The sequence below is a fragment of the Danio aesculapii genome, chromosome 24, assembly GCF_903798145.1.
Source record: "Danio aesculapii chromosome 24, fDanAes4.1, whole genome shotgun sequence".
Lineage (NCBI taxonomy): Eukaryota > Metazoa > Chordata > Actinopteri > Cypriniformes > Danionidae > Danio > Danio aesculapii.
In genome coordinates this window covers 14,770,161-14,797,946 of record NC_079458.1, presented here as the reverse complement: position 1 = coordinate 14,797,946, position 27,786 = coordinate 14,770,161, and the positions used below count along the sequence as shown (strand labels likewise).

The following is a 27,786-nucleotide window of genomic DNA, read 5'->3' as shown; positions in this document are numbered from 1 at the left end:
ATATCGAGAGAAACACCATACTAAATGTTCAAATCCTAACAGGGCTTACAGTACACATATTCAAACCCATTCATAATATGATGCTGCTTTTAAAAAAAAGCAAGCCTTCATCTTTAATCAAAACTATTCATTTATCCCACAGGTGATGTGATTTTTTTCTTATCTCTAAAAGCAACATTCATTGATCCAACTAACACAGCCAATAAAATCCCAGGATTAGATCATATGACCGACAGTGAGGGTGTTTCTATGGCAACAACGGCCTCCTGGAATACATGTCACGCATCTAAATTGCTTGCCAAAAACACACTCAGGAGAGGGCATGATACTACAACAGAAAAAGTCCTGCTTGTTTATTATACATTTGACCATCCGGGTATCACTTGTATTTATTAGACATCTATTTTCAACACAGTTTAAGCTTAACAAAATCTTCACTGGTATTATAAACACATTTTTTTTATCTTAACGTAACAAACTCACATAAAAAGACAACATGTAAAAAAGAAAAAGAAAAAAAATGACCAATGACCAAAAGTGGACAGGCGATATCTATGCTTGAATATTGGAGAGCTCTGGATGTGATTCTCCAGAGGGACAAAGCCAAGGACAGCAATTTCTAAAAGTACTCAATATGGGATTTCTGCCTTACAGTTCATGCTACAAAAGGTGAGAGATAATGAAATCAGCACATTTGGGTGAAAGCCTGCCAAGATACTGCCTTCAAACAGACTCCAAAGGCGAAAGAGGAAAAGGCTACTAAATATTAAGCTCCAATGTATTCAAAGCAAGGATTTAAGCTTTGTGTAGGAGACATCTCTAAGAATAAACCACTGTTTATTGTGAAATCAACCCTTTCATACTTGATTGACACAAAGTCTAAGCCAAGATGTATAGATAGAGTTACAAACCACTGCCTTTATTTGATTAATTTAAAAAGCCACCAAGTTCCTGGCAACAGTGTAAACAGAAACACTTACAAGCAATAACTAAAAGTACTTCCAGAGTGATTCGGTAATATCTACAAAGGATCCAACCCTTGGAGATCGATTAGGGTTGCATATTAGAACATTCAGCATTTAGCATGACAATTTTCAATAAACTTGAAATGCTAAAACAGCTTTATCATGATGAATATGTGAAGTTTATATCATACAACAAAGTATCCAAAGCTGCACCGACCATGTATAAAACCCTCACCACAAAAATAGCAGATCAATGTGGTTTGTAAAGTACTGGCTGACATTAAAACTTGGAACAATGTTTATTTTGTACTATTACGCAAATCTATTTTGCGTGTGTTTGTGCTATATTATGAGCTTTAGGATTAACAGAGATGTACTTTCAAAAAATATTAGTGGTACATTACATTTTTAATGGTGGTTAGGCATGGGCTGGTATAAGATTCTGACGATATGATAACCTTGGATAAAAATATCACAATTTCATGGTTCCATGTTCACTGATCTAAAATATATTCCTTTTGAATCTCTTGGTAAAAAAACAAAAACTTTTTCCCTTTTAACACAATATACTTTATTTTGAGAAACATTTTAAATATTTTGGCGCAGTAAACATGTTAGACTGAATAATTCAAATGAATCATTGACTTCTGCTGTCTTCATTTGTTTCAAAAACAGATTTCTTTACAATTTAAAACAGCATTTTTGGATATCTTATCTGCTGGAGATACTGTTGTCCTGAAACAGTATAGCAAAAAATTTTGGCAGTTTTAAAACCTTGACTTTTCCAAATCGTGGTATACCTTGAAAACAGTTATCGTCCCATGTCTAATGGTGGTTTAGTGTAAGAAAAGTAAAATAAGGCTGAAGACAACTAAGAATTGATTTCTTAGACTTTAAAAAGACATTTCTATAACTTTTCAGCTGGTTATAAACACCCTTAAAACTTAAATGAAATCAGAACCATTGGAAAATGCATTCATACTGATTTATGAAATCAAAAACCAATTTAAGAAAAAAAAAACTAATACATTTTTAATCTCCAACACACTTTATTGTCTTATAACATTAAAGTACCTGATATTTCCAAATTTTCCATTAAACTGGGAACTATTTTGTGCACAACCTAAAAAACACAAAAATAATAACAAAATTTGATGCATTTTTGGAAAAATCCAATTTTATTTTAGAAATAAACCATTTTCTCTCAAAATGCAACATAGTGCCATTACTATAATGGCTGAGTGCTGAATCAACACTCAGAAACTGCACAAACAACATTTGGATAATGCTTGTTCAGTGCTTACTCAGTGCCAGGATGTGAATTTACCGACACCTGCCAACATCTCACCTTAAACAAAAAATCCAAGCAAGCAGCATAATCTAAAACATATAATGTGTGTGCATTAGAGCATTAGGATATGAATAGAAAACAGACTTATGATGGATAAACAGTAGCTTCACATAATTTCATTCAGTATTCATTTAGTCTAGATAGAAGTAATAATAATGATGTTTTTCGAATTTTCAAATGGTTCTGATTACATTTAAGTTTTAAAGGTGTTTATAATCAGCTAAAAAGTCATAGAAATGTCTTTTTAAAGTCTAAGATATCAACTCTTAGTTGTCTTCAGCCTTATTTTATTTTTCTTAAAGTAAACCATTAAAGTGTAATGTACTACTAATTTTATTATTTATTATTTTACTATTCATTTTCTGAAAGCACATCTCTTAATCCTAAAGCTCATAATGCAGCACAAATAAAGTCAAATAAACTTAAACAATAGTACAAAATAAAAAATTTTGAAAGTAACAGATGAAAGCCAAGTTAAGTTTCCAGTTAGTGTGTGGAAATATTTTGTTTATTCATAAATTGTACACAACTTGATCGTATTTAAGTCAATGAAATTCTGGAAGTATTTCACTACTCATGTTAGTTAACAAATCCAAATTAAAGTTCTTCAATAAGCTTGTTAATGAAATATTTGCTCACTTTTTGCTAATCCTTAAGTAGTCCCAAACCTTTATGGGTTTATTGTTATGGGTTTACTTCTTCTAAACACAAGAGATATTTTGAAGTAAGCAGAAAACCTGTAACCATTGATATCCATAGTAGTCAAAACAAATATATGAATACTATGCTTTACATAAATTACGTTAATGTATAGCACTATGAATTATTATTGTGTATGAAATGTGCTATATAAATAAGGCTTTCCAACATTAAAAAAAATCTTCTTTTGTGTTTATTTAGCAGAAAGAATCTCATAAATGTTTGAACAAAGTAAAAAGGCGAGTAAACGATGACAGAATTTAGATGTTTTGGTGAATTATGTCTTTAAGTGTTATCTAAATTCCTCATGTGCTCATATACAACATTAACGTAATAACTACCGGCACCTATTGTACGTTACTACTATGTTTTTAAGACACACACACACACACACACACAATTATGAAGGCAAAAACAATACTGGTTGAAATAATAGTTTAAATACATAAGTATTTCTTTCCTCTCAGATGTTCAACCAAGTTTGGACACACAAAAAGTTGAGCTGTCTTATCTTTACTGACTTGTATTGTTTAACTAACACCAACTTCCATGTCTTAAATCCGTAAACACTTCATAATATTCGTGACAACTCGAGGATACTGAGGCAACTTAGTGCTAAATACAAAATCCAGACGTTACATTTGAAACTAGCGGCGACCTGCACGAGCGTCAGAGAACAACAGCAGTTGAGAGACTCGCGCGCTAAGCTCACTGACTGACTGTCTGTATGTATGCATGTGTGTGTGTCTGTCTGTCCGCGTGCACGGCGGCAGGAAGGCATAATGTCACGCGCGTTCCTGTAATAACACAGCAAAATTACACATACATCAGCCTATTAAGATAATAAAGCTACGTGCGAAAGGGAAGACTGTGCCACCAAGCACAGGGGGCATGTACACACACACATACTGTCCTTCGAGAATTGCTCCCATCCCCCTACACACACACATATACACACGCGCGCGCACGCACGCAGACACACACACTCCCTCTTGCATGTCCTCCATCTTTAATGCAAGCTCGATTTACGCAGTGAGCGCGCGCCCCACGGAAAGATTCCGACTCAGTTGTTGCAAAACTCGTACAAACTCACCTCAACCGCTTACAGTGGTCCTCCGGGACACGCGTCAGTAATAATCGGCGCGATTAATTGCCCAAATAGTTTATGTTTTTATATTGTAAATTAGACCTGAAGCAGAACCGCGCCTTTCCTCAGAGAAGCAATCCTAAACTGCCATCTGGCGGCTTTTACCGCAACGAAATGGCGCGATGGGAGACTGATCTGAGGTCGCCTCCTGGTGGACAGAGGACATTTTTACACAAATACTAAATAAAAGACGTTTTTGGATAAGAAAAATCGATAAAGTTCACTCTTTTGCAATATTATGCTTTTAAAAATTTGGCCTTTGTTGGTCTTATGAACATTTGTGTTATAATATTCTCCCCTGAACACATTAAGAACAATATAGTAACATTATTTGTTTCGTCACTGATTTCTTCATGAAATAATCTTTGCTTGTGGCTATTTATTTTGTTATTTAGATTTTAAAATAAATCACGTATTTAGATTATATTGTTTACAAAATATTGTGCTAAAATGTCACTTTTTTGTTTCAATAAAATCAAATGTTATGCTTTGTCTGAAATATTTACAAGCATACTTGTATGATAGAAAATTTTAATTAATATTTATTTTCCTTATTAAGACTCAATGTATATTCTGAAAATGTGATATTATTAATGGTCTAACAGGGGTGCCTAAACATTTTCTTATGAAAGGCCAAAAATAGGCACGATATGGCAAAAATGCAATCCCGACAATTATTTTCCATATTGAACGATAATGATATATATTTTGATAAGTTGTTAATGCTTTCATATTTAAAAAAAAATACCTCAACAATGACTGAAGCTACAAAAATTAGAGAGTCCATTTAATGGCATAACATTTTCAGCTGATAGATTTTCCGTGGCCGAAAATTCGGTACATCTTTAATATCAACACACTTTTAGATTCCCGTTTCTGCTGTGTGATTGGCTCTCAGATCAATATAGAGTAAAAAAGTCCAGAGTTTAACATTGTTATTGACATAAATTTTATCACGATTGGATATAACATCGTTTATCGGCCCAGCCCTAGCCAAAACCTAAACTTGATTGAGGCCTGTGGGCCAAAGGTAAACCAGACTGCTTTACATTACTTATTCCATGAGTAACATACTAATTTATTGCCTAATATTTAAAAATAACAAAAAAACATTTCTTTAAATGTATTAACTAAAGCAGTATATAAAAAAATTATGAACTTTTTACAGTAAAAATGTAAACAATTCTATAACACAATGGAGTTTAATGCTGAGTACATAAGCTGCACCTGTCTTGATTTCCTCGCTGATGTTTTGTGTATTGCCCTCTATCCGACGAGCATCAGTATTTACATTTTTTAAAAATTTGATTAATTTACAATACATAAAAAAACAAAAGGTTACGTTAAATTCGAAATGACAAACTGTCAAAGATATTCACGCCAACCACCACCCCATCATTCTCCCTCTCGTCTCAAATGGGACAGTGGGCTAAATCAAAGGTAAGCATGGGCCAACTTTGGCCCGGGGGCCCTAGACTGGGCATCTCTTGTCTATATTATTTTAAAAATGTTTAGTTTAAATGCGTTGTTGAGGTACATTATTACATTTTCTGATTTTACAGATACGCATGTATTATCTCAATAATGTTTGATTTTTAAATTTTAAATATTGTATTATTTTAATTAATTTCATGTATTTTTTTTTACATTTTTGAGCATTTTCTGCAATCACTCTACATTCCCTTGTGACCAAATATTTTTATTCTTTTATTTGTATTTTGTTTGACTTGCCTGCATTTCGTTGCCTTGTACTTGTACATGTGTGATGACAATAAATTGAATCTAATCTAATCTAATCTAATCTATATTTATTATTATGTACTTTTATTATGTAAATATATATATTGCAATATTGAAATTTTGACATTTATCTTGTTTGTTTATTTAACAAAATAATAAAATATTTGGCTCTCACAGTGCCGAATGCATTTTAAATACATTCTATAAATGTATGAGAACAACGTCAGAAATTTCAGAAGTGTTTTGGCCGTTATCAGTACCCGTAGACAATCTCAACCAATCGAGAAATGTTGCTGATGAGGCATAAGCAAAGAATCTTTCAACACAAACCAGACCATCCACTCAGACACACATGAGTCACATGCTGCTTAGTGAAGCCCCTGATTGGTTACATCCAGATCAGAGAAGCAGATGGCTCTGTTGGTGCTGGCACATTAATCATCATTAATTCAATTTAAAATAATCTACAAATATTATACACATATAAATATTTCTTTGGCGTTAAAAAACTGTGTGATTTTTTGCTGGCTGGTTCTTACTTAAAAACGTGTCATTGTGATGGGGTCAATATGGAAATAATGAAATGAAATGCAATTAATTCGAATAAAATATTAAATAAAAAGTAAAATAAAACTTTACTTTTAAAGTAAAATAAATAAAAATAATATGTATTAAAAATAAAATACATTGAATTAAATTAATTAAATTAAATTAGATGGTATTTTGTGATAGGTCAAAGGCAATAAGGGAATAATCTACTAAAATAAAATGAATAGAAACAAAAAATAAAACAAACAACATAAAATAAAAATGACGTAGAATAATCTGAAAAATACAAAGGATAAATATAATTATTATATACCACTACAATTAATTAAACGCACACAATAACACAGCCGTATCGACATGCTTACACAAAATGCAAACAATCTAATATAAATGAAAAAGGTTAATTATCATAGGAACGATTAATAGATATCAACAAAATCCATTGTGTTATACCTCCCCCTATCGACAACACTCATTGAACTGCAGCCAAACGCGGGCAGACAACACAGCCGTTGAGTCGCTGAAAGGGCCGCAGTGGAGAGTGGGCGGGCTAGTCAATAAAGCGGCTCTGGGCGGGAGTTCGCGGTGCGGTTTGGCCGAGAGAGAGAAGCTCAACTCCGGACACAAATACACGGGGAGGGAAGAGGCGTGTGGTTCCGTTCATTATCATATCCCAATTTAACTAGCTCGTACAGTTACAGTTAACGTTGTTCGCGTTTCTCGCACTGTGATTCAATCCGTTTTGAAGAATAACACACATTCACTCTCGTCTCGTGTCGTTTACCATCTCGACAACAAACGTTAGCCAGTCACTTAAACATCACCAAACAGACCTTTAAAGTTCACTATCAGGCCTGATTCCAGGGAGCTGGTGGAAATCGGAGGCTGTTAAACGTTGTGTGGTGGTTAAAAAGTTTCCTGCACGGATTTGTGGGTTTGTTTTTCTAAGTTTTGTCCGTGGAAGTCTGACGTTCAGGCCCGCAAGCAGTCTCCCGTACGCGGAGAGCAGATACAGGTGAGTGGAAACTCATACGAACGATTATAGTACGTATTTAATCTCACAATTCTATTTTAATCTACAATTCTATCTAAATATAAATAGCTTGGGTGTTTATTGACAATTTGGAGTTAGCAACTCGTGCTAACAGTTAAAGCTAGCCCACTATCAGCCAGTGTTTAGCATGTAAGCTAACGCACACTCGTTGTTTTTCTTTTAAAATGCGCAGTTTCATAGACATTAAACATATTCTGTGTGATAGTTGAAGCGTTTAAGCCTTTAAAAGTTTGTTTTTGGCCTCTTCTTTTATGATTAGCTTTATAGGGGAATGAGAGTCTGCTAACTTAGCAGCTATCTGTTGTGTTTGTGGGTTTGGCCTGCAGTGTTCATGTGCTTTGACATATGGTTAGAGTTGCCTTGACATCTTCGGTGTATTTAATGTAATATTATGGACATTTGGTTTAAATGTGTTTTTTTTAATGTTGTTTTGTTCCACATCATCTGTTGTTGTCTTTTTAGATGCGTAGGCTTTGCATTGCTCTCATGTTTACGTATCGTCATAATGTAAATACCCTCCATGTGTCATTTGAAAGGACTGTCTGAGTCAGCTTTTGCATTTGACAGGTCAAATGTATGTTTTGTTAACGTACACCGTGACCATGGAGATGTATATGACGATTGTAGGACAGATAATATTCCAAATATTATTTAGATCCAAATTGAAAGCATGTAGATATTAGTTTGGATGAATGTGAGTTATATTAAGATTGTTTGCCTAAATACGCCTACATAATGTTTTATAGTTTTTTTTTATTGCTAATTTTGTGCTCATCATACAGCCTGTTCAAGTGACTGCATACATATTGCATACAAAAGATACTTTCTCATTAGTACAATAATGCCATCTGCTAATGAATGACAGTAATCAATTGAGATATCTGATAGAGTTCAGTTTAAGTATTTGAAGGTTTTGATTGCATCAGCTAGTTCAGAGATGCTTCCCACAGTAGTTAAATTGACCAGTCAGCTTTACTGTAGAGATTGAATAAAAAGCTTTACTTTTGAGAATCTTTTGTACTTACTAGGGATGCTCCGGTCAGGATGTTTTGCAGCCGATACGGAGTACCGATCCTTGTCATGGTTATCGGTTGATACTGAGTAATGATTTTGATGCTTCAAGCTTTATATAACTTTGCCATTGCATAAAGCACATTTTACCTCCAAGTATGTGATCTTGCCTCACCTAAGAGCATGAATTAAAGATGTTCCACACATGTAATAGTTAAAAACAGCTTTACAAAACATAGTAGATAAAACAGATGCTAAGAAATATTACTAACAATGCAGTTTGAAAACATTGCTGATGTATATCCTGGACGTGCACATGCATCTTCCTCTGCTTGTAAAGTCATAAACGAACACTTGTGATCAGTTCGTGAGATCGGTCACATCAGCGAGTGCAGTTTGAGTTGTGAAATGTGATTATCAGCCAATACCGGCTGATCAATTGGAGCATCCCTAGTACTTACTGTGAAAGTTGTACTCTTGATATATGGAATGATTATAAATATCTATGACATTACTGCCCAGGTGTTTGGAACCATGTTTTAGTTCGTTTTTAAAGCATTCCCTTGAAATGCAGTAAGTAATCTGAATACAGTAGTATTGGGAACAGGAACTATTATTTGAAGACAGCTGTGTACTATTTTAATATACTTTTAGAATGCAGGTTAATCCTGTAAAATCAAAGCTGGCCTCAAACATGTGAATTGTATAGGAAATAATTATGATGTAAGTGAAAAGTGTAATTGTGCTAATTGCAGTGTCAGTTTGTCTTTTTAATACCCTTAAGTTATATATAATAAATCATATCTATGATTTTTGATATCTATAACATGACTATCCATGTGTTTGGAACCTGTTAAAACGTGTTTTCATTTGTTTAAAGCATTCACTAGAAAACAGCAAGTAAACTGTATGCAGTAGTATTGGGAACAGAAACTACTATTTGAAGATAGCAGTGTGTGTTCTTCAGAATGCAGTTTAATCCTGTGAAATCAAAGCTGGCCTCAAATATGTGAACAGTAAAGGAATTAATTCATATGTAATTATGAAGGGTAACTGAATGCTAATTGCAATTATTTATATATATATATATATATGTATGTATGTGTATATCCAAAAGCAGATGCTATCAGCAGATACTATTTAATATTGCCTGCATAATCTTGAATAATAAAAATAAATATTTTAAAGAACAATAAAACATGTTGTGTATCCTACAGAGGATTGCACTTGTGGTAAATCATTACACGACAATGAAATTCACACTTCAGACTCTCATGAATGTGCACAGGACAGTCTGCCAAGGCTGTGGATTAAAGATAATAAGGTTATAAATAATTTTCAGTTTCTTGCACAGCCGGATTGTCTTGCGAATGTATCATCATGAGCTGTGGTTATGAGTTTTGTTTTGCCTGCTTGTAATTTGTTTTTTTTATTTGCATTTTATGAATCACAGTTTCAGATAAAAATCTTTTAATGTTCCACTCAAGACAATTATTAACTAAATCAAGGATGGCCTTAGGGTGGGTAAATTAACAGCAAATGTACTATTTTGAGTGAACTACGTCCTTTAATATATTACATAATATTTTGTATGTATCGTGCTTTGCATATTGGTCACTTTCATAACATTGCTATTTATATATATATATATATATATATATATATATATATATATATATATTCAGATTGTCATTTATTTTCTCATCCTCAGTTCCCTGGTGGTCTGGAGAGCTCTGCGTTTGGAGCTAGAACCTGGACAGCTCATGACTTCAGACCAGGAAGGAAAAACTATTGTGGAGCCACAGGTGCAGCAGTCACAGGAAGCAAAGGAGAAAGAGATTCCCCTTTTGGTAAAGTATAATCAATATATTGTATGGTTTGTCTTTTGAACTGTTAAGTACTTGTGGTTGGGGAATAAAAACCTACTAGCAAAACAGCTCTGGTCGTTGTGAAAGGGCTTAACCAGGCGGTTGTCTGAACCACCCTTGTGTATTGGGACCCTTGCCAAGTTTCTGATCCCATTCATACAATGCAAGTACAGTGTCCATTGAAGCACCAATCATTGGCCAGAGTTTGCTTTTGAGTGATGGGCCCATGTGAGTCAGCTGTATAATTTTAAATGTGCTATTTTGGGTCTGGGGAGGGGGTAAACAGCCGTAGCGTGTGCCTCTGTCTCCCTTTCCCTCTTCGAGGAGCTGGTGAGAGGAGCTTCCAAGTTTTTGTTCACTGGATTACATAGACATCCTTTCACACATTTAAATATGGGGTGTTGTTTCAGCAAAGAATTGAATCCTAACCCGGTCAACGAAAGAACAAGTCTTCTTCAAGAGGCCATTCCTGAGAGCTCCACAGCGAAAGCGATCAGTGACTATGCTTGGTCTGTTGCCGATCTGGCAGACGAGAAGCCTTCTCAAAACGGGAACGTGAACGTTGCTTTAGATACCAGTTGTAATGCCTCCTCCACAAACTTGTCAGCAGGTCTCAACCTTATTAAAGAAGGTGGTAGCAGTGTACAGGAAGGGATGACATTTTGCGAACCACCTGTTGGCGATCCACCCATCAATGAGGTTAAAGTCCAGAAAGGAATTACCAGTGAATTTGGAAGAGATGGTAAGGACTATTGCCAGATGAATGACACTGTACCTTTGGATTCTGTGAAAAAGAAAATCGCTGACAATGCCAGAATGAGAGCCAAATGGTTCTGTGATGGTCAACCGTCTCATTCCACAGATTTAACTGGAGATATCAAGAACAGGAATACAACCCACAGCCAAAATACCATGGATATCGGACAACACTCTGCTTTCTCCGTAATTGCAAAACAGGAGCGAATTAAGACTCTTCAGGATGTACAATCAAAATCTGTCTCTCTTCCAAAGCATGCCACTTCACTGCAGAATAAATGCAGCAGGAGATCAGTGAATCTAAGTGACTCAGAAGAGGGAAGTTCTGCACCTTTGATCACCAACCATGGCTTTAAAAAAGAACTGAATTTCTACAGCATCTGCTTGATTGATTTAGAAGATCTTGGAAGTGAGTGTGGCTACCAGTCCATGACAGAAGCTGATGCAGCCAGGTACGCAAGTGCACCAGCTGTCTCTGAAAAGGCTTTGTTTGGAAATGCATCACTCCCACAAGACCACACAATATCAGGTTCAAGCCCTTCCCTTAAAAAAACATCAGCACAACAAACAGATAAATGCCCCTTAGAGGGAACTCTAGGATGTTCTACTAGTCTTCCTGCAAATCTAGCACTTCTAAATGAAGATCTTAAACCATTTTCGGTCCAAGAAAACCAAAACCCTTCATCTGAAAATGTATCAACTTGCTGTGCTGAGACAAAATACACAGGTTTTCCAAATATTGCTGTAGAGGACGCCACAGATCAACCCTCCCCAGACTTGCTGTCACAATATGGACAGATGTCAAGCACAAATGCTGCATCGCCACAGGGGGAACCTGCTGACCTACTTAAAAACCCTGATCTTTATGATAGCAATTGTTACAAAACCACAGATTTGTCGAGGCCACTTCAGCAAAATATAAATGGTTTGCCGAATAAAGTGAAATTGGAAAATAAACACAAAATTAGTGATTTTACAGAACCCATGGACCTTATTAAGGACACGATTGTATCAGATGAAGATGATTACTCTGTTTCTTGTCTTGGCAACACAACAGATGAACTTCAAGTTCCTATCATGACATCAAATCAATATGTGTCTAAGAAAACTCATACTGAAAAAGTTCATAAGGAAACATCCCAAGTTCTCTCAGCTGTCGGCACATCTGCATCAGGAATGCAGGTCGAGACAGATATCCAAGAAGGGTTATCTTATGAAAACTCTTCTGAAGAGATTGAAAATGTAAAATTTAGCTCTGAAACCCAAGTGGCTTTTGTTAAAAAAGAAAACCTACCCAAATCACCTTCCTGTCAAAAAGTTGAAGTTGAACCAAGACAAATAGGAATGCAGGAAGAGGTCATTCTCCGTCCTTGTCGGTTCAGCGTGTTGCAGTGTGAAGGGCAGACAAATGAATCTGACATGTTCAAGGTTACTGGTGTGCCTCACGGTTTGAACTGTCCATCTCATGCACAAAGTATGACTTGTAGTGCTAAAGAGAACAAGATGGACATGTCTTTGACCCCACATGTCTACACTTGTAGTGTTTTTCCCACTGACCAGACAAAGATTGTGTCAGAATCTTGTGACATTCCAAACAGGCAACAGAATGTAGAACTAAAGGCAGATTTTACAAATGCTGAATCATGTGACATGAATCCATCTCCACTTCCCACGAATGAAACTGTAAACTTTGAACAGTTGATGGATGTTACTCATAAATGTGAAGTAGATTACGACAATGTAAGTTTTTCTGGTTCTTCTGATGCTGAAGTTCATACAAACATACAAACTGTACCTGATTCTGATTGTTCTGTTGATGAAGATCTTTCTAATAGCATAGTCTTCTTGGCTTCAGATACATCATGCAAAGACATCTGTAACAAAGGACAGGCAGAAAACGGTGCAGTAAGTTATTTAATACAGGTGGAATTGGGAAGCGAATTGCCTGGATTCGTAGAACAGTCAATGGACAATGAAATTGGAGAGACTCGTTTACAGCATAATGAGAAGACGCATACTACCTGTGAATGCTTTTGTGAGGATGAACCTAAGGTACTGGGTGAGGTTTGTTTGTGTACAGATGATGGCAAAACTGAAATGTTAGAACGTGGGCCGCAGGGACTCACACCAACATTAGAAATTCTTAATTGCCTAAATGATGCAAATAACAACAATGACCGTTTGGAATATGGTTGTTCTTCTAATCGTGGTGCAAGTACACCGTTTGAGGCACCATGCCCATTTGAAGTATCAGAGTTTACCAGTTGCCCTTCAGGGTCAATAAACTGCATGAGGGAAAGTGCTTTCCGGTACATGGAATCATCTTCTGAACCACTAGCCAGTGACGCTCAAGGATCTTCAGTGACATCCATTCAGGAGCATGGAGAATTTCAAGACATGAGAGAAATGACAAGAGGTGGTGTTGACATCAGCATTCCTCTCGTGAGTATTGCAAGACTGCCACTTGAAACTGGAGAGGTGCAGTTGTGCACCATACATGGCCACAGTTGCAACGATGTGAGTGTTGAGATCTCTACAACTACCGTGGGATGTGTTTCCCAACCTGCAACAAGGATTGGAGATCTTGATTTTAATCAGTCTGATTCGAAAGTCATTGATGATGACATAAGTGATGACACTTATGTAAATGAAGCAATTCCATTACCGGTAGAACCTGACCAGGTTGACATTTATGCCACCACCCCATCTTATGAGATTTATTTTCTCAATAATGCTCAATTAACAGTTCCTGTGCTGGTGGAAAACCCTCAGGGCTCGGATGAAATTGATGGAGAGCAAGGCATGCTGAATATGGTTTCAGACCTTCTTGGGAAATCAGAGTTGAGCGACGAGGTGGATACTAGTCACTGCCTTCCAGCATGGACTAAGGAACCACATGTGCTATTTCCTGATAACCAAATGGAGCCATGTGGATTGGTGTCAGCATGGGACCATGCTCTATCTGAAGCAAGCCTTACAATGCAAAATGTAGAACAAGATACTGAATCTGACCCCAATGTTGGCGTTCAGGATTTTCAGACCTCAATGAGTTTCATTGCGCCCTATCCTTATAACCTGTTAGCGACTGAGGGATCTTGTGTATGGGACTGGCAGAATGCTTATATTGGACTTGTGAGTACTTTCTAATCAGCTTGGTTTGATTATACAGTGGCCCCTAAGCAGACATTAGCCAAAGTAAAAAAACGTGTAACTTTTTTTTTTATATTCTACTAAAAGACAATGTAATCTATGGGTTGAGTGTGCAAGTGTTCATTTTTTTAATTTATTTTTTCAAATATTAGACCCCACTTTTTAGACCCTTATTTGGTGTTTTGATCGTAATTTTTTTTTTAATTAGTGTAATTTTATTTACATTTAGCCTATGCTTTTACAGGAATCTTCCAAGATCTCAGACCTCAATCCCAATGCGAAGGCATGGGCCAATTACGTGCCTAAACCGGAGGCTTCTGCTCCAATCTGCCCCGACTCTCAGCAGTCATGGGTAGAAGCGGCCGATGACCCATCCAACTGCATCTCAGAAGGTGAACCTCCTCTTCAATTGGTAATTTAGTGTATATTAACCTTATATCAGTCTGAGGATGTTTTGATCTGTTTGTTTTGTCCATTCTAGGATATAACAACAGTGAAGACAAAGGGAACTGGAATGAGGAACAGCAGGTGTCTACCTCTGTAGAATTGCCCTTTGCAGCACAGCCAGAATCAGTGTACTTGGGAAGCTCAGTCATTGAGAAGGGCATTGTGTCAAACCAGAACACCAGTATGAAAGGTAATATCCATTTGATCTTTTGTTTGCTGTTGTCATCCCACTAAATTTCAGTTGTTCACAGTTATGCACATTTATTATAGCACAGGATGTGACAGTCAGTCATTATGGATTACTTTTAGCTATCGCATTCATTAATATTAGAGAATAAAATCAAGTGATTTCTTGCAGGGGTGGATGATTCAGACTCCTCCAGACAGCTTGAAGACCTTCGGGAGCAGTTGAAGGCAACACTGGAGTTCTGCCTCTCTAGGTAATTACTCGCATCTTATTAAGATTTTAGCCCTGGTATTAGCGTGTGTTTTTGTTGATCCAATCATAAGTGCACGATGCTAGAAGTGCGGTTTATTTATAAACTAATTTCGAGAGGATCACGTGCTTATGGTTGAACACGGCTGGTACCAGATCAGCTCTGCATATTGCACCAATCAGGTGAATACTGACACACTAATAATAATAATAAAAAATAGTTTTCCACTCCAGTCATCTTCGATTTGAACAATCCCCCTTGCCACCCCTACTCCTCCACTTCTCCTAATTGGGTGGCATGGTGGCCCAGTGGTTAGCACTGTTGCCTCACAGCAAGAAGGCCGCTGGTTCAGCCCCTCACCAGGCAGGTCAGCGTTTCTGTGCGGAGTTTGCATGTTCTCCCCGTGCTTGCGTGGGTTTTGCCTGGTTTTCCCGGTTTCCTCCCACTGTCCAAAGACATGCACCATAAGTAAATTGACTACTCCAAAGTATCATCTTAAGACAAACTCTTAGCCAGCTAAATCTCCGCACACTCACAAGCAAGGGAGTTCTCGAGACCTATCTGACCTCAAACTCCCCTTCCGGCTCACGTCATGCCAAATATGCTTTATTATCAATCATCAGCTAAGTGGGAACTCTTGAAACTTATAAATCGGTTATGATTAAAACACAAACCCATATGTTCTGCGTAGATTTGCAGAAACAGAAACAAAGCTGCATGCCCTTATTTTCTTTCATATTCTTCTGTAAATTGTGCAATCATATATTAGATCAAGAGGTCATAGAAAGCTCAAACATAGAGCTGCCCGTATACTGTCCTCTTGAAGAATCAAGAAAGTAGGCAAAAGAGGACTAAAAAGGAAATTGTCCTCTTATACTTGTGATCTGATCAACCAAAGTGCATCTTAACATATTAAAGCCCTGCTTATACCTGCAATTAACATCTCATTTAGATGTTCTAAGATTTCAGTGAAATAAATGGAATGCGCATTTAATTTTAAAGTATTTGTGGTGTACTTGGATTATTTTCAGTATTTATCACAGAAGTTCAAGAAACTATAATGGCATTTATTTGAAAAAGAAAAAAAAATATTATATATGAATGTACTGTCACTTATCTATTTAACACATCCTCAAGTTTTATATATAAAAACAGTGTCTGTAAACTTCTAAAAAGCTTGAACATGTTGAGTTTGTGTTAGATTGATGCTGACCACTCTTGTTCTCTTCTAGGGAGAATCTCGCTAATGACATGTACCTCATCTCGCAAATGGACAGTGACCAGTATGTGCCAATAGTGACTTTGGCAAACCTTGATCAAATCAAAAAACTCACCACCGATGTGGATCTCATTTCAGATATCTTAAAAAGTGAGTCTAAAATCATCACTGCTGCATTTTATTTGATCACAGTTTGGCTTTTTGTTTTAAACTTCATATGGGTATAGTTAAACATTGCAGTTAGGGCTGACGTTGATTTATTTTTGACCCACAAGCGCTGCCTCTTGTCCAAGTGGACAAATGTGGAGAGAAAGTGCGGCCCAATCAGAACCGCTGCATCGTAATTCTCAGAGAGATTCCCGAGGCCACTCCTCTGGAGGTACACATTATGCCATCCATCTTGTTAAATAAAATCTTTAATGTGCTGACCCAATGTTTGTTCTGTATGATGTTTGGCTTTCATTTGTACAGGAAGTGGAAGCGCTCTTCAAGAGTGATAACTTGCCCAAATTCATCAATTGTGAGTTTGCCTACAACGACAACTGGTTCATCACCTTTGAATCTGAGGCAGATGCTCAGCTGGTAAATCTCATGTTTATTGCATTTGATATGATGATCTCAGAAAACTGCCTCAGGATTTTTAATTTCTCATTTCCTGTTGCTCAACACTGATAAACATCACTCTTTCAGGCATATCAATATCTCAGAGAAGAGGTGAAAACTTTTCAAGGGAAGCCAATAAAGGTATACTGCTGTATAAGTGACTTCACATTTTTTGCTATATCACTCATGACTGTTGCAGTTTCAGATATTATGTTGTCATAATATTTTGGTTTGATTATAGGCTAGAATAAAGGCCAAGGCCATTGCCGTCAATACCTTTGTGCCAAAGAATGGATATCGGCCAGTGGATGTGTCCTCAAATGTCCAACAGCGCTACACACCTTACTACATCCCACCTGTGTATGGAGCACAGCAACAGTTTCCTCTTTACAGACTGGTGACGCCTCAGGGCTGGTCAGCTACTCAGAGCTACCTGGACCCAACTCTGGTAACTGCCTGCATGTTTTCTGTTTAGCTCCGAGTAATATCCTAATAGAGTCTGGAGAGGAACTAATCATGTTTTGTCTACCAACAGGTTTCTCCATTTCCCAGCCCTGCATTCATTAATGGCTTCGCTGGTTCTCCGACATTTAAATCTGCAACATCTCCACTAACTGTCAGACATTATACACATACACCTCGAAACAGGTATTTCTGTCAATTTACAGTTCGAAATGTATATATTTTTAAGTATCTAAATCTATTTTTATAAACTTATTGGTAAATAATTGGTATTATTTCCATTCATTGAAGTAACCTGGAAAAAAAGGCGATCTATAAAGTATTTTCACCTTTTGATGAGAAATGTGCGCCAGAGCAGTATCGTACAATAATTACTGATCATTTGAACCACTTAAGACTGGAATAATGAAAATCCAGCATTAAGAGATCACAGAATTTATGCATTTTTTAAATTGAAATTCTTTTCTTTTAGAAATGTTTAACGTTTTGAGGAAATGAAAACTGTATTCCAACTGTTTATCAAAACTGTTTCTAATAGTTTCATTTATTTATTTTTTAAAATGATACTGTTATTGTCTAAGTTTAAGCTTGAAGCTGGCATTTTAGTAAAAATGGAGATGTTATGCATCTCTTTATTAAGTGTTCAGTATTTAAGCATGTACAAGCACTTGAAAACACTTATTTTAATAGAACGAGGGGTGTAACGGATCACCTCGTACAGATCACAACCCATGGTTCGGAACACGCCTGTGGATTAATACTTTTTTTACTGGTAGAATAATCCTAAATTTTGTATGAATGCATTTAGGCTTTCCTGTAAAATATGATGATAACGGAAGAAGTTGTGGTAGGTTATTTGGGATGTAGTGGGTTTTATTAAAGGTGTTTTCTGTCACTACTTGTTTAGCCTGCATCAATGCATTCGGTTTAAGCTGCACGATTTAAAAGATCGGGATCTCGAAAACCACACAACATAAATGATGGTGATATGCATATGTTTATTAATCCTTCAAATCGCTGCATTCAAATCTGAAAACGCTAAAATCAAAAAAGAGATTGAGTCTTTAGTCTTTTGAGTTAGTTATGAAGTTACAGTCAAATAACACAGAAGTACTGGAATAACAGTTTATAGTTTAATTATAACACTGATGTTTATGGTAAAGACAAAAATCACCATCATGTGCGTTTAATGGCGCTCAAAAATGAAACTTGTAGGTAGCAGTTACATGTTTTACCAATAGGTGCGACAACCAGCCATCAAAAACATGCCACCGAATAATTCTTCAAAAATGATCCATCTAGCAATGAAACATGAAGTTTTATGAGTGAATAACTGAATTATTTATTGAAAATGAGTCTAAAAATAAACATGGGCTGTACAAATTAGAATGTTAGATTTCTACATTTAGCGTTATTTTATTATTTATTTTTATTCAGCTGATTATTTCTTAATTTTATTTTAAATAAAATTACAATTTCGAAGTTCTGTTTGTTAAAACCAAAAGTGTCTTGCAAGACCTTTTTTTGTAATAAATGGAAAGTAAATTACATTTACTATTACTATTGCCACAGCCATATCACCCTGCAGCCCAAGACCGGTTACTCACTGAAGCTAAGCAGGGCTGAGCCTGGTCAGTACCTGGATGGGAGACCACATGGGGAAAAACTAGGTTGCTGTTGGAAGTGGTGTTAGAGAGGCCAGCAGGGGGCGCTCAAGCTGTGGTCTGTGAGTCCTAATGCCCCAGTAAAAGTGAAGGGGACACTATACTGTCAGTGGGTGCCGTCTTTCAGAAGAGACGTTTAACCGAGGTCCTGACTCTCTGTGGTCATTAAAAAATCCATGGCACTTCTCGTAAAGAGCAGGGGCGTAACCCTGGTGTCCTGGCCAAAGTCCCTCAATTGGCCCTTACCCATCATGGCCTTCCAATCATCCCCATCCACCAAATTGGCTCTCACTGTCTCTTCCCTCCACCAATAGCTGGTGTGTGGTGAGCGCACTGGTGCCGTTGTCCTGTGGCTGCCGTCGCATCATCTAAGTGGATGCTGCACACTGGTGGTGGTGTGGAGAGACCCCCTCATGATTGTAATCCGCTTTAGGGTGTATGGCCAGACGCAATAAATGCTCTATAAATACACATTACATTACATTACATTTGTTCTCCCAACACCCCCCCCCCCCCTTTTTTTTTTTTTTTTGAGGGATCTGAAAAATGGTCCGATCCGTGACTAAAAAAACCATTATGTGATCCGAACCGTGAGATTTGTGATCCGTTACACCACTAAACAGAACGCAAACTTTTGAATGGTACTATAAATTAGTCTCAAGCTCAATATATCTTAGACAATGCTATGTATAACCATCTCTTTATCTAAACAGGAACCACAACAAAACTCACATTCGACTTCCAACAGACCGTGGAACCACTTTACTGGAAAACCCTGCTGCTTTCTCTACTTTCCCTACGGAGAGAGTTCCCAATGGGACGCGTCCTCCACAGACTCATCACTTGGGTAGCAGACCTCGACTACCGACTGGTCTGGCATATCCACGCCGGGACCAGGTAGGAAGTGGACGGATGGAAGTAAATGGGGCCGATTACTCTCTAAACGCGGGTCGTGGAAGGTAATGCTATACCAACTGTTTATAAATTTTTATGCACACTGTTGCCATATTACATACAAATGCTAGAGATTTTAGAGTTTCCATAAGAAATGGTGGCCTTTTTGTCTTGATTGGATTGTTTTTTATAAGAAGGGGCGGCTATGGATACCGGAAACGGAGAGATGACAACAAATTTCCAGTATGTGACCAGTTCTTTGTTTTAACCAACACTGCATAGACACACTTAGTGATTAGCTTTGCTTTTTTGATGGAAAACTGGGTTTACTTCAAGTAAAATGTAATACACACACAACCCTGAAGGGCTTGAATGTAGATTATCTATCTTTTGCAAAGCTTAAGAAGTTAATTAAATTAATAAATGAAAATTAAATATTTATATGACTGAAAAATTTGTTTGCCAGTTACAGAAACCAAAGAGTTATAGCAGGGTATCTGTGGGGTCTTAAATTCTTAATGTCCTCAATCTCAAAAGCTAAATTGTAGGCCTTAAAAAGTCTTAAATCTACTGAAATATTGTTGTAGGTCTTTACATTTTTTTTTTGACAGGTCTTCATTTTTCTTTGTTCATAAATAGCTACCCAATCTGGCCATTAACACCCATACAATCACCAACAATCCACCTCCATTAAACTTTTTATTTAAAAATAGCATAATAAAAAATTAATAAATTTCTTTACAGTAACATTTGCTTGTAAGTTCTACATTTGTTTACTGCTGAGGATACTGACATGGCCTATGTTTTTTTTATTATTAAATTATTAATATTGTAGACTGAAGCACTTGACAGATATGTTTTGTTATATTCTTGTTAAGGCTTATAGGGTTTGTAGATGGGTATATTTGAAAATTAATCAAAATTATTATTATTATTGTATTGTTAAATGTATAAAATTTTAATCATTTTTTTTTAAATCGGGCAAGTGAAAATCTTTTCTAACCAGGATATTTGAAAAAAAAAAAAAAATCCTAGCCCTTTATAAGTCTATTTTATTCATAATGGTCTTAAAAATGTCTTAAGTCTTGAATTAAACTTCATAAAACCTGCAGAAAGCCTGTATGGGCAGGTCCAGACTGACTGAATTTGGCCTTTTATGATCTTATAATCTGATACAAAATCTGTGTAAGCGTCTGCCAGTATAATTTATTTATATATATATATATATATATATATATATATATATATATATATATATATATATATATATATTACTTACAAGGTTACTGACCTGATGAAGATTTTATTTCATTTTTTATTTTCTATAGTATTTAAGCAATATTAATAGTATTAAAATATTTCTTTACACACATTTTCTTAAGAAGAGAGCTAGAGACAACAATTTGTTGCAATCTGCATTTTTCTGTGGGCCTGATTATAGGGAAACATTTACAAAAATTATCAAAAAAATAAATAAAAAATCAGTTTGGTGTTTGACCAGGGAATGCTGTGATTAAACTGTCAGAATCATGTTTCACTGTATAGCTGTCTATTATAATAATGTAGAGTATGAATGGAGAATTACTGAAAGTGCATTTATAAATGCTTCCATTATAGCTCATATAGATTTAGACCTAAATCTGTCAATGCAATTTGTTGAGCATTTTTCAATACTTGTTGTTCTCTTATGTGTTGAACACAGAGATCAGGAACACAGTCGCCCCCTCCTGTTCAGGAGCGCACTCCTTCCCCCAGTTTTGAACTGGGCTTGTCAAGCTTCCCTCCTCTGCCTGGAGCCGCAGGAAATCTGAAGCCGGAAGTAAAACCTGAAAACAGCCTTGACAACCGGCTGTCTGACATTGTTATCGGAGCAGTAAAAGACAAGGTTGGCTTTCAGTTTGAAATGCGTTTCTTTTGTACGCGTTTGAGTGCTACAGCATTAACCTCTTGTTTTGACTAGTAAAAATGTTTCAGGCTTAAATTATTTGAGAGTAAACAGATGCTCTGGGTTTTGAAACGTTTGCTTGCAATAAGCCTGGAATGCCATGTTCACTGCAGACCTTGCTGTCAGTCATAGACAAGTCCTTGGGTGTTTTGAGTGCTTTAGAGTGAGTAAGTGTGAGTGTGTGTGTGTGTGTGTGTGTGTTTCTGATGTCCAGCTGTTATGTTTGTTCATGCTGTCCTTGCCTTAGGAGTTTAACAGAAGCCCCTTTGTCTCTCCGCAGCCTCTAAATAAGGATGTGGTCACCAGCCGTGTGATCTCAGGGACCCCCAAAGAATCTGTTCAGGCTGTTTCGGCTCCTGCTGCTCAAACCCTAGTGGACCACCAACACTCTCCCTCTCCCGCCCAAACAAAGTGGGTTTCTTTTAGAGTAACTGATCAATACATGTGACAGATCTGTTGCTGCAAGTGATTTGTCTTGATATTAAGTCATTTTAGGCCACTTGCACTATTTGAAAGACTCCATTTACTTCTGGTATTAGGATACACACCTGTCACAAGTGGATGAGGAAATGAACAGGGTCTACATTTTTGGAGCTTGTCCACTTTAGACGGCTTCCATTCATGAGATATTTTTCATAGTATAAACACTCATGAGGTTGATTGCATTTGAACTGGCACAAAAGACCACCTGCTCTGTATACTGACAGATTGGATGTTGTTATTATTATTATTATTATTATCTTTGATGGATTGTACCAAAACGTGTATTACATTTGAAACCATTGTTGCCATTCACATTCTTTTAATGTTCCTGCCTTCTCGCTCAATCTAAAAAAGTAATTATGTTGCATATTTAAACACATTAACACTAGGTGCAAATGATAATGCTTAAAGTGGGATCACTTGGGTTTGGATTACTGAAAATGTAAAAATGTTTAAATACCAGGTGTAAATGATACCAAAAGAATATTTTCAGAACAGCCAAATATAAATAAATGCATATTTGCATACTTATGTGCATATTAGAGTGTTTCTGATGGGCTTGTTAATGTGTTTTTTTGGGGGGGCTAACAGCAAGTGTATGTTTTCTTCAGAAGTGAGTTTCCAGCTGTCACAGTGACAGGTGTGATTTCTCAGGATTTCGTCATGTTGTTGGGGATATTTTCATTCCAAAGTAAACTGCTTTCAACACTTTGAAGTGTTTGGGCGATTAATTGAAATTATAAATTCAGTTTTGCTTGTCAACACTTATTCGTTAATTACCAATTTGGCGTTGGTGGTGTTACTATTCACATAAATGTGGTTAGCTAATCATAACAAAACATCTCCATAAAAGCTTGAAGGTAAAGTAGCATACAATCTGTGGCTTAGGGAAAGGAAGATAATCATGTCAAATTAAGTTAACCTTTTCGCTTTTACTAATACTCTTTCAGATTTTTTGGTGTATTTCTTTGCCAGAAGAAGTATTTTATCATTTAAAAAAAAAAAACTTGTATAATAATAAACAATTGCTATGAAAAGGCCTAAAATGCTTACATAGCAGGAAAATATCCTACTATTACTAATAATAATATTCTTTCTGTGGGGTTAAAGTGATATTTTGCAAAACTGTGGACACGTTCTAAAATTTGGACTGTTATGTTTTTATATTTCACAGCCCGACAGCTGTAGAAAAACCTAAAGAGACACAGACACCTGCAGAAAAATGCTCAGAGACACATGCTGCTAAAACCACATCACTGAGCAATCCAGTGACGGTGAGTCTCCAGGTAGCTTCACTATGTGGTTATAAGATGTTTTATGGTATTTTTGTTGAAATCTTTTGGTATGTATGGGTTTCCTTATTCTGTTGTACACAAAAGAAGATATTTTGAAGAAAGCTAAAGACTTGTAACCATTGACTTCCATAGTATTTGGTTACATGCTTTCAGCTCAATTTATAGTATCATCTTTTGTGATCAACAGAAGAAAGTCAAACGTTTTGGAAAATTTTCGGATTTGGTTGGGCTACCACTTTAAGTGCTTCTGGAGCACAGAGTTCTATTTATTTTCCACGGTTGAGAGACTTCGATTGCATCTATACAGAATATCTGCAGTGATGTTACATGTTACTAATTTAGCAGATCATTTGTTTGTGACTAAAATGTTGACACAAAGCAGAGTGATGTATAAGTTTGTCTTTTGTTTTTTTTTTTTTGGATTGTTTTTTTTTTCCCCCAATAAGAATGTAGTGAAACTATTATTAGCACAATTTAAAAAAAAAAATGATGCTGAACTCACCTGACTTGTCGCTCTGTCATATGCAGCTGTTGCACTTGCATTGCATCAGCCTTTTTACTACTTTGTAATACTTTGCTGAAGCTCTCACTGCAGATGTATACTAAATGTGATTTTTAAAGAAATTTAAGAAAAGAAATTTAGATGCAACAGATTAAGATACAAAAGCTTGATCAGAATAACAGTAATTCATCTTCTACGGTTACAAAAAAAAAAAGTTTTTCAAGTAAATGCTGTTCTCAAATATTCTTAAAAGAGCAACTCCACAAATAGAAGGCACACATTTTACATTTGGTAAAAAAAAAATATTTCTTGCGCATCAAATCAGTTTATTAGAGTTTATTCAAGAGTTCTGAAGAATCATGTGATGCTGAAGGTGAGCTAGTTTTGCTATTATAGTAAATTTGAATATTGTGAGGTATTAGAAACCAACACCAAATATAAAAGCAGGAACTTACGTGCTATAACTGTCATTAATTTAAATATCCAAAAAGACAAGGTTAGATGTACGAATTGGAGCTCTGACAGGGATATGAGTTTTAAATGACTGAAAAATGGTTTTGGGAGCAGTCTAGGGATCGCAAGAGGCCACCGTTTACAGTTTGTGATCATATCTTGGTTCTGTTCTGTTGATATGTAGTCCAAATATTCAGAGCTTGAAAGGGATTGAAATATGTTTGTTCTACATTTCTATGGAAATCCCAGTGTAGCTGCCATTATGGCCCGTTTGCCTGCCAGGACTTGTGACTAAAAACTATCAATGGTACTAAATGCTGCTTTGTCTGTGTGAGAAAACAGACTACTGCCCCCTATGGAGCATAAAGACATGTCTTGCGCAGGTGCAGAACGTGACTCATTTCAGTCAGCTTTCATCCGTTTGGTGTGTTCATGCACAGTTTTTTGGTCCAGACGTGGTGCGACACCACAGTTGGGTTTTGTTGGTGCTGGATTTTTGGCATTGTCTTGGGGTGTCCCTAATATATAAAGACGATAGAAATGCCTTGTCATTCTACATATCAGTTTAAAAAAAAAGACATTTATATGACCTTATAATACAGAATGCCAGATCAACTAATTAATTTAATTCATTTATTTCAGCAGGAGCCCCGGAAGCCAAGCTACGCAGAGATCTGTCAGAGGATAAGAGAAGCACCAACACAGCAGCCGTCAGCGGATCCTCGAGCTCCCAGCTCCACCGCCGAAGACGTCAAAACTCCTGACTCGGCAGAACGCAGATGCAAAGAATCAGCGTCCGCACCTGCCAAATCCACAGCCACGGCGTGTCCCAGAGAGACAGTGAAATCTCAGCAGAGTCTCGGAGAACGAGCGACAGCCGGCACCACAGCTTCCTTCCACCAATCCTGAGAGCCTCGGCTTTGCTTCCAGGACCGAGCGGGAATGAAAACTCTTGTCAGGGCTGCTCCCCCCCCAAAAAAAGAAGAAGAAGAAGAAGAAAAGTCCCTCTTATCTCACGTCTCTGTGAGTGCACACACAGACAGCTTGTCACTGGAATCAGGGCCTACAGACAAAAGCACTTGTGCATAAAGGGTTCTCTGAATATTTTTGTTGTCCTTTATGTCGTTTTGTTTGGAAATTTAAAAGATCTTTCATTGTTTTCTAAGGAAAATGGGATTAATGAACCAGCACCGGTTGGAGATTAACTATTTAAAACATTTCGTCAGAGCTCATCTTTATTTTGGGGTTAAAAAAAGCAGTGCTGTTGGGAGAAAATACTGATTTCTGTTCTTTTTGTGGATAGTGCTGATCCTGAAACACTTTAATTTAGGTTTTCCTTTCATTTTTTTAAAACTGAGATGTATATAATTTTGCTAACCTTGAGTGTCTTGGTACTGACGCGATTCGATATGAATTCTGACAGTTCCGGTCATTACAAACTGCATGAGTGAGACTTTGTGTAAATTGTTTTGCGTTCGGTTTTTACGTTCGGATGTTCCAGCACTGGAGTGACATTTTCTTTCTTTTTTTTCTTATTCGTTGAGCTCTGAATTATTTTTTTACATGCTAATCCTCTATCAAATGTACTAATGTGATATTGTAGCAGGTGTATGTATACCTGTTCTTGTGTGCATGCTTTCTTTTACGTTTTTTTTGGGTTGTTTTTCCTCTCTTCTTTTTCTTTTTAAGCTTTTAATGGCACACGTTGATTTGCTGTATGATTTCTGTTTCTCGCTGATTGTTTGGGAAGAATCTGATGCCTTTTCATTGGATTCTGGAAGATCTTCACACTGCAAAAGTGCTCAGGTTGCGAGGGTGAAGCGTTCATGTGCCTAGTCTGCTGTGATCTAAATGATAGATGGCTTTATTTGAGTTTCTTTTTGGCTTCGTTTGTTATCCTGGTGTGGTGCTATGGTTTGTCACATGGTTACTTTGGTGCTTTTATCTATGTAGATGGAGGGAAAAACACCAACACGCACCAATGTCTATTGTATGCCCTTTAACCATTCGCTTTCATATCACCACAGTTATACGCGTGGGATTGTGTACATTTCTATAGTGACGTATACATCAAGAGCAAAAAAAGATCTGAGCCTCCAGCACACATGGACCAGCGCTGTTTTGTGGACTTTCTCCTGTACGTTTCCGTGTCACTCTCGTTTCTACTAATCATTCGTTCAGTTCGTTGGTTCTCACCCGTGTTTGGGTCGAGCGAGACAGACCATGTTTTTGTTTTGATGTCTTCCTGCAGTGTGGAGCACGTGCAGAATGCTTTGAGATGTTCGTCATGTTGTTTATATTCTCTTTGTATCTTCCCGGTATTTTTTGTTTCGTTTTTTTACCCCTCGGTTTATCAATTTGTTGATTTTTCTGACTCTGAATGCAACTGATTATTTTTCCATCAACAAATGAAGCATACTCTGAAAGTTTCATTACATAAACCTTTAAGGTGTTAAAAAAGGAAACAGACATCACATATAAATTAACAGTGTTTGAAAACTTGAATTTTATTTAAACTTGAAAAAAAAAAAGTCTCTGCCTTAACTTTTTAGATGACAGTTTGGAGGTTTTTTGTTTGTTTTTTTTCTTTCAATTCCCGAAGTGTAGGAAAAAGGATGATGTGGTTGAGGCGTCACAAAGCCTTCGTCACTACATTTTGTGTAGCACAATACTTTTGGGATTGAGATGGGATTTCTGTTTTGTTTCGTTTCTCCTCTGTAAAAATGCTTGTAGTCTAAACTGTAGTACATGTATACACTCGTATGTGTGTGCTTTCTCTGTACAGATGTAAATAATTGGAAAAATGTTAAAAAGGTACCCTAAAATTGGTTATGAGAAAATGTATGGGAAAAAAAATAATAAATAAATGTTAATGACAAATTGGATGTCTATTCAGTTAGCCTGCTTTATTTAAACCAAGTCATGGTTTCATTCTCAGGCTTTGGCTGACATAAGTGACCACAAGGTGGCATAATAAAAGCGTTACTACTTCATAAAGCTCAACCTTCAGGTCTAATAGGCTTTACACTGCGGGAATGAAGAAGATACAGGACTTTTGATTGCAGTTTTTGATTGTGTATATCGGCAAGCAG

At 36.6% G+C, this 27,786-nt stretch overlaps 2 protein-coding genes across 7 annotated transcripts in view; one reads left to right on the top strand and one right to left on the bottom strand.

Annotated features, from left to right (window-relative positions):
* The window catches only part of stag1b (STAG1 cohesin complex component b), a 49,087-nt gene extending 44,828 nt beyond the window's left edge, over window positions 1-4,259 (bottom strand). The window contains exon 1 of the mRNA XM_056450468.1: window positions 4,109-4,259. The gene's annotated coding sequence lies outside the window, so the exon portion shown is untranslated. The remainder of the gene's footprint in view (window positions 1-4,108) is intronic.
* A 2,742-nt stretch (window positions 4,260-7,001) lies between these two features.
* larp4b (La ribonucleoprotein 4B) lies at window positions 7,002-27,579 on the top strand. Of its 6 annotated transcripts, none has more exons than XM_056450272.1 (17): window positions 7,002-7,466; window positions 10,228-10,366; window positions 14,535-14,682; window positions 14,772-14,927; window positions 15,096-15,177; window positions 16,407-16,543; window positions 16,669-16,772; window positions 16,865-16,975; window positions 17,084-17,137; window positions 17,238-17,444; window positions 17,532-17,644; window positions 19,836-20,081; window positions 20,211-20,259; window positions 21,719-21,901; window positions 22,242-22,372; window positions 23,619-23,730; window positions 25,337-27,579. In XM_056450272.1, exons 2-17 carry the CDS (start codon window positions 10,280-10,282, stop codon window positions 25,601-25,603), a joined length of 2,187 nt encoding a protein of 728 aa, XP_056306247.1. In that variant the 5' UTR covers window positions 7,002-7,466; window positions 10,228-10,279; the 3' UTR covers window positions 25,604-27,579. The 6 variants fall into 6 exon arrangements, with proteins under 6 accessions (XP_056306247.1, XP_056306248.1, XP_056306244.1 ...); XM_056450273.1 differs by having other exon boundaries at window positions 7,003-7,466; window positions 20,214-20,259; window positions 23,619-23,718; XM_056450269.1 differs by lacking the exons at window positions 7,002-7,466; window positions 10,228-10,366 and adding an exon at window positions 10,713-14,272 and having other exon boundaries at window positions 20,214-20,259.
* Window positions 27,580-27,786: the final 207 nt, after the last annotated feature.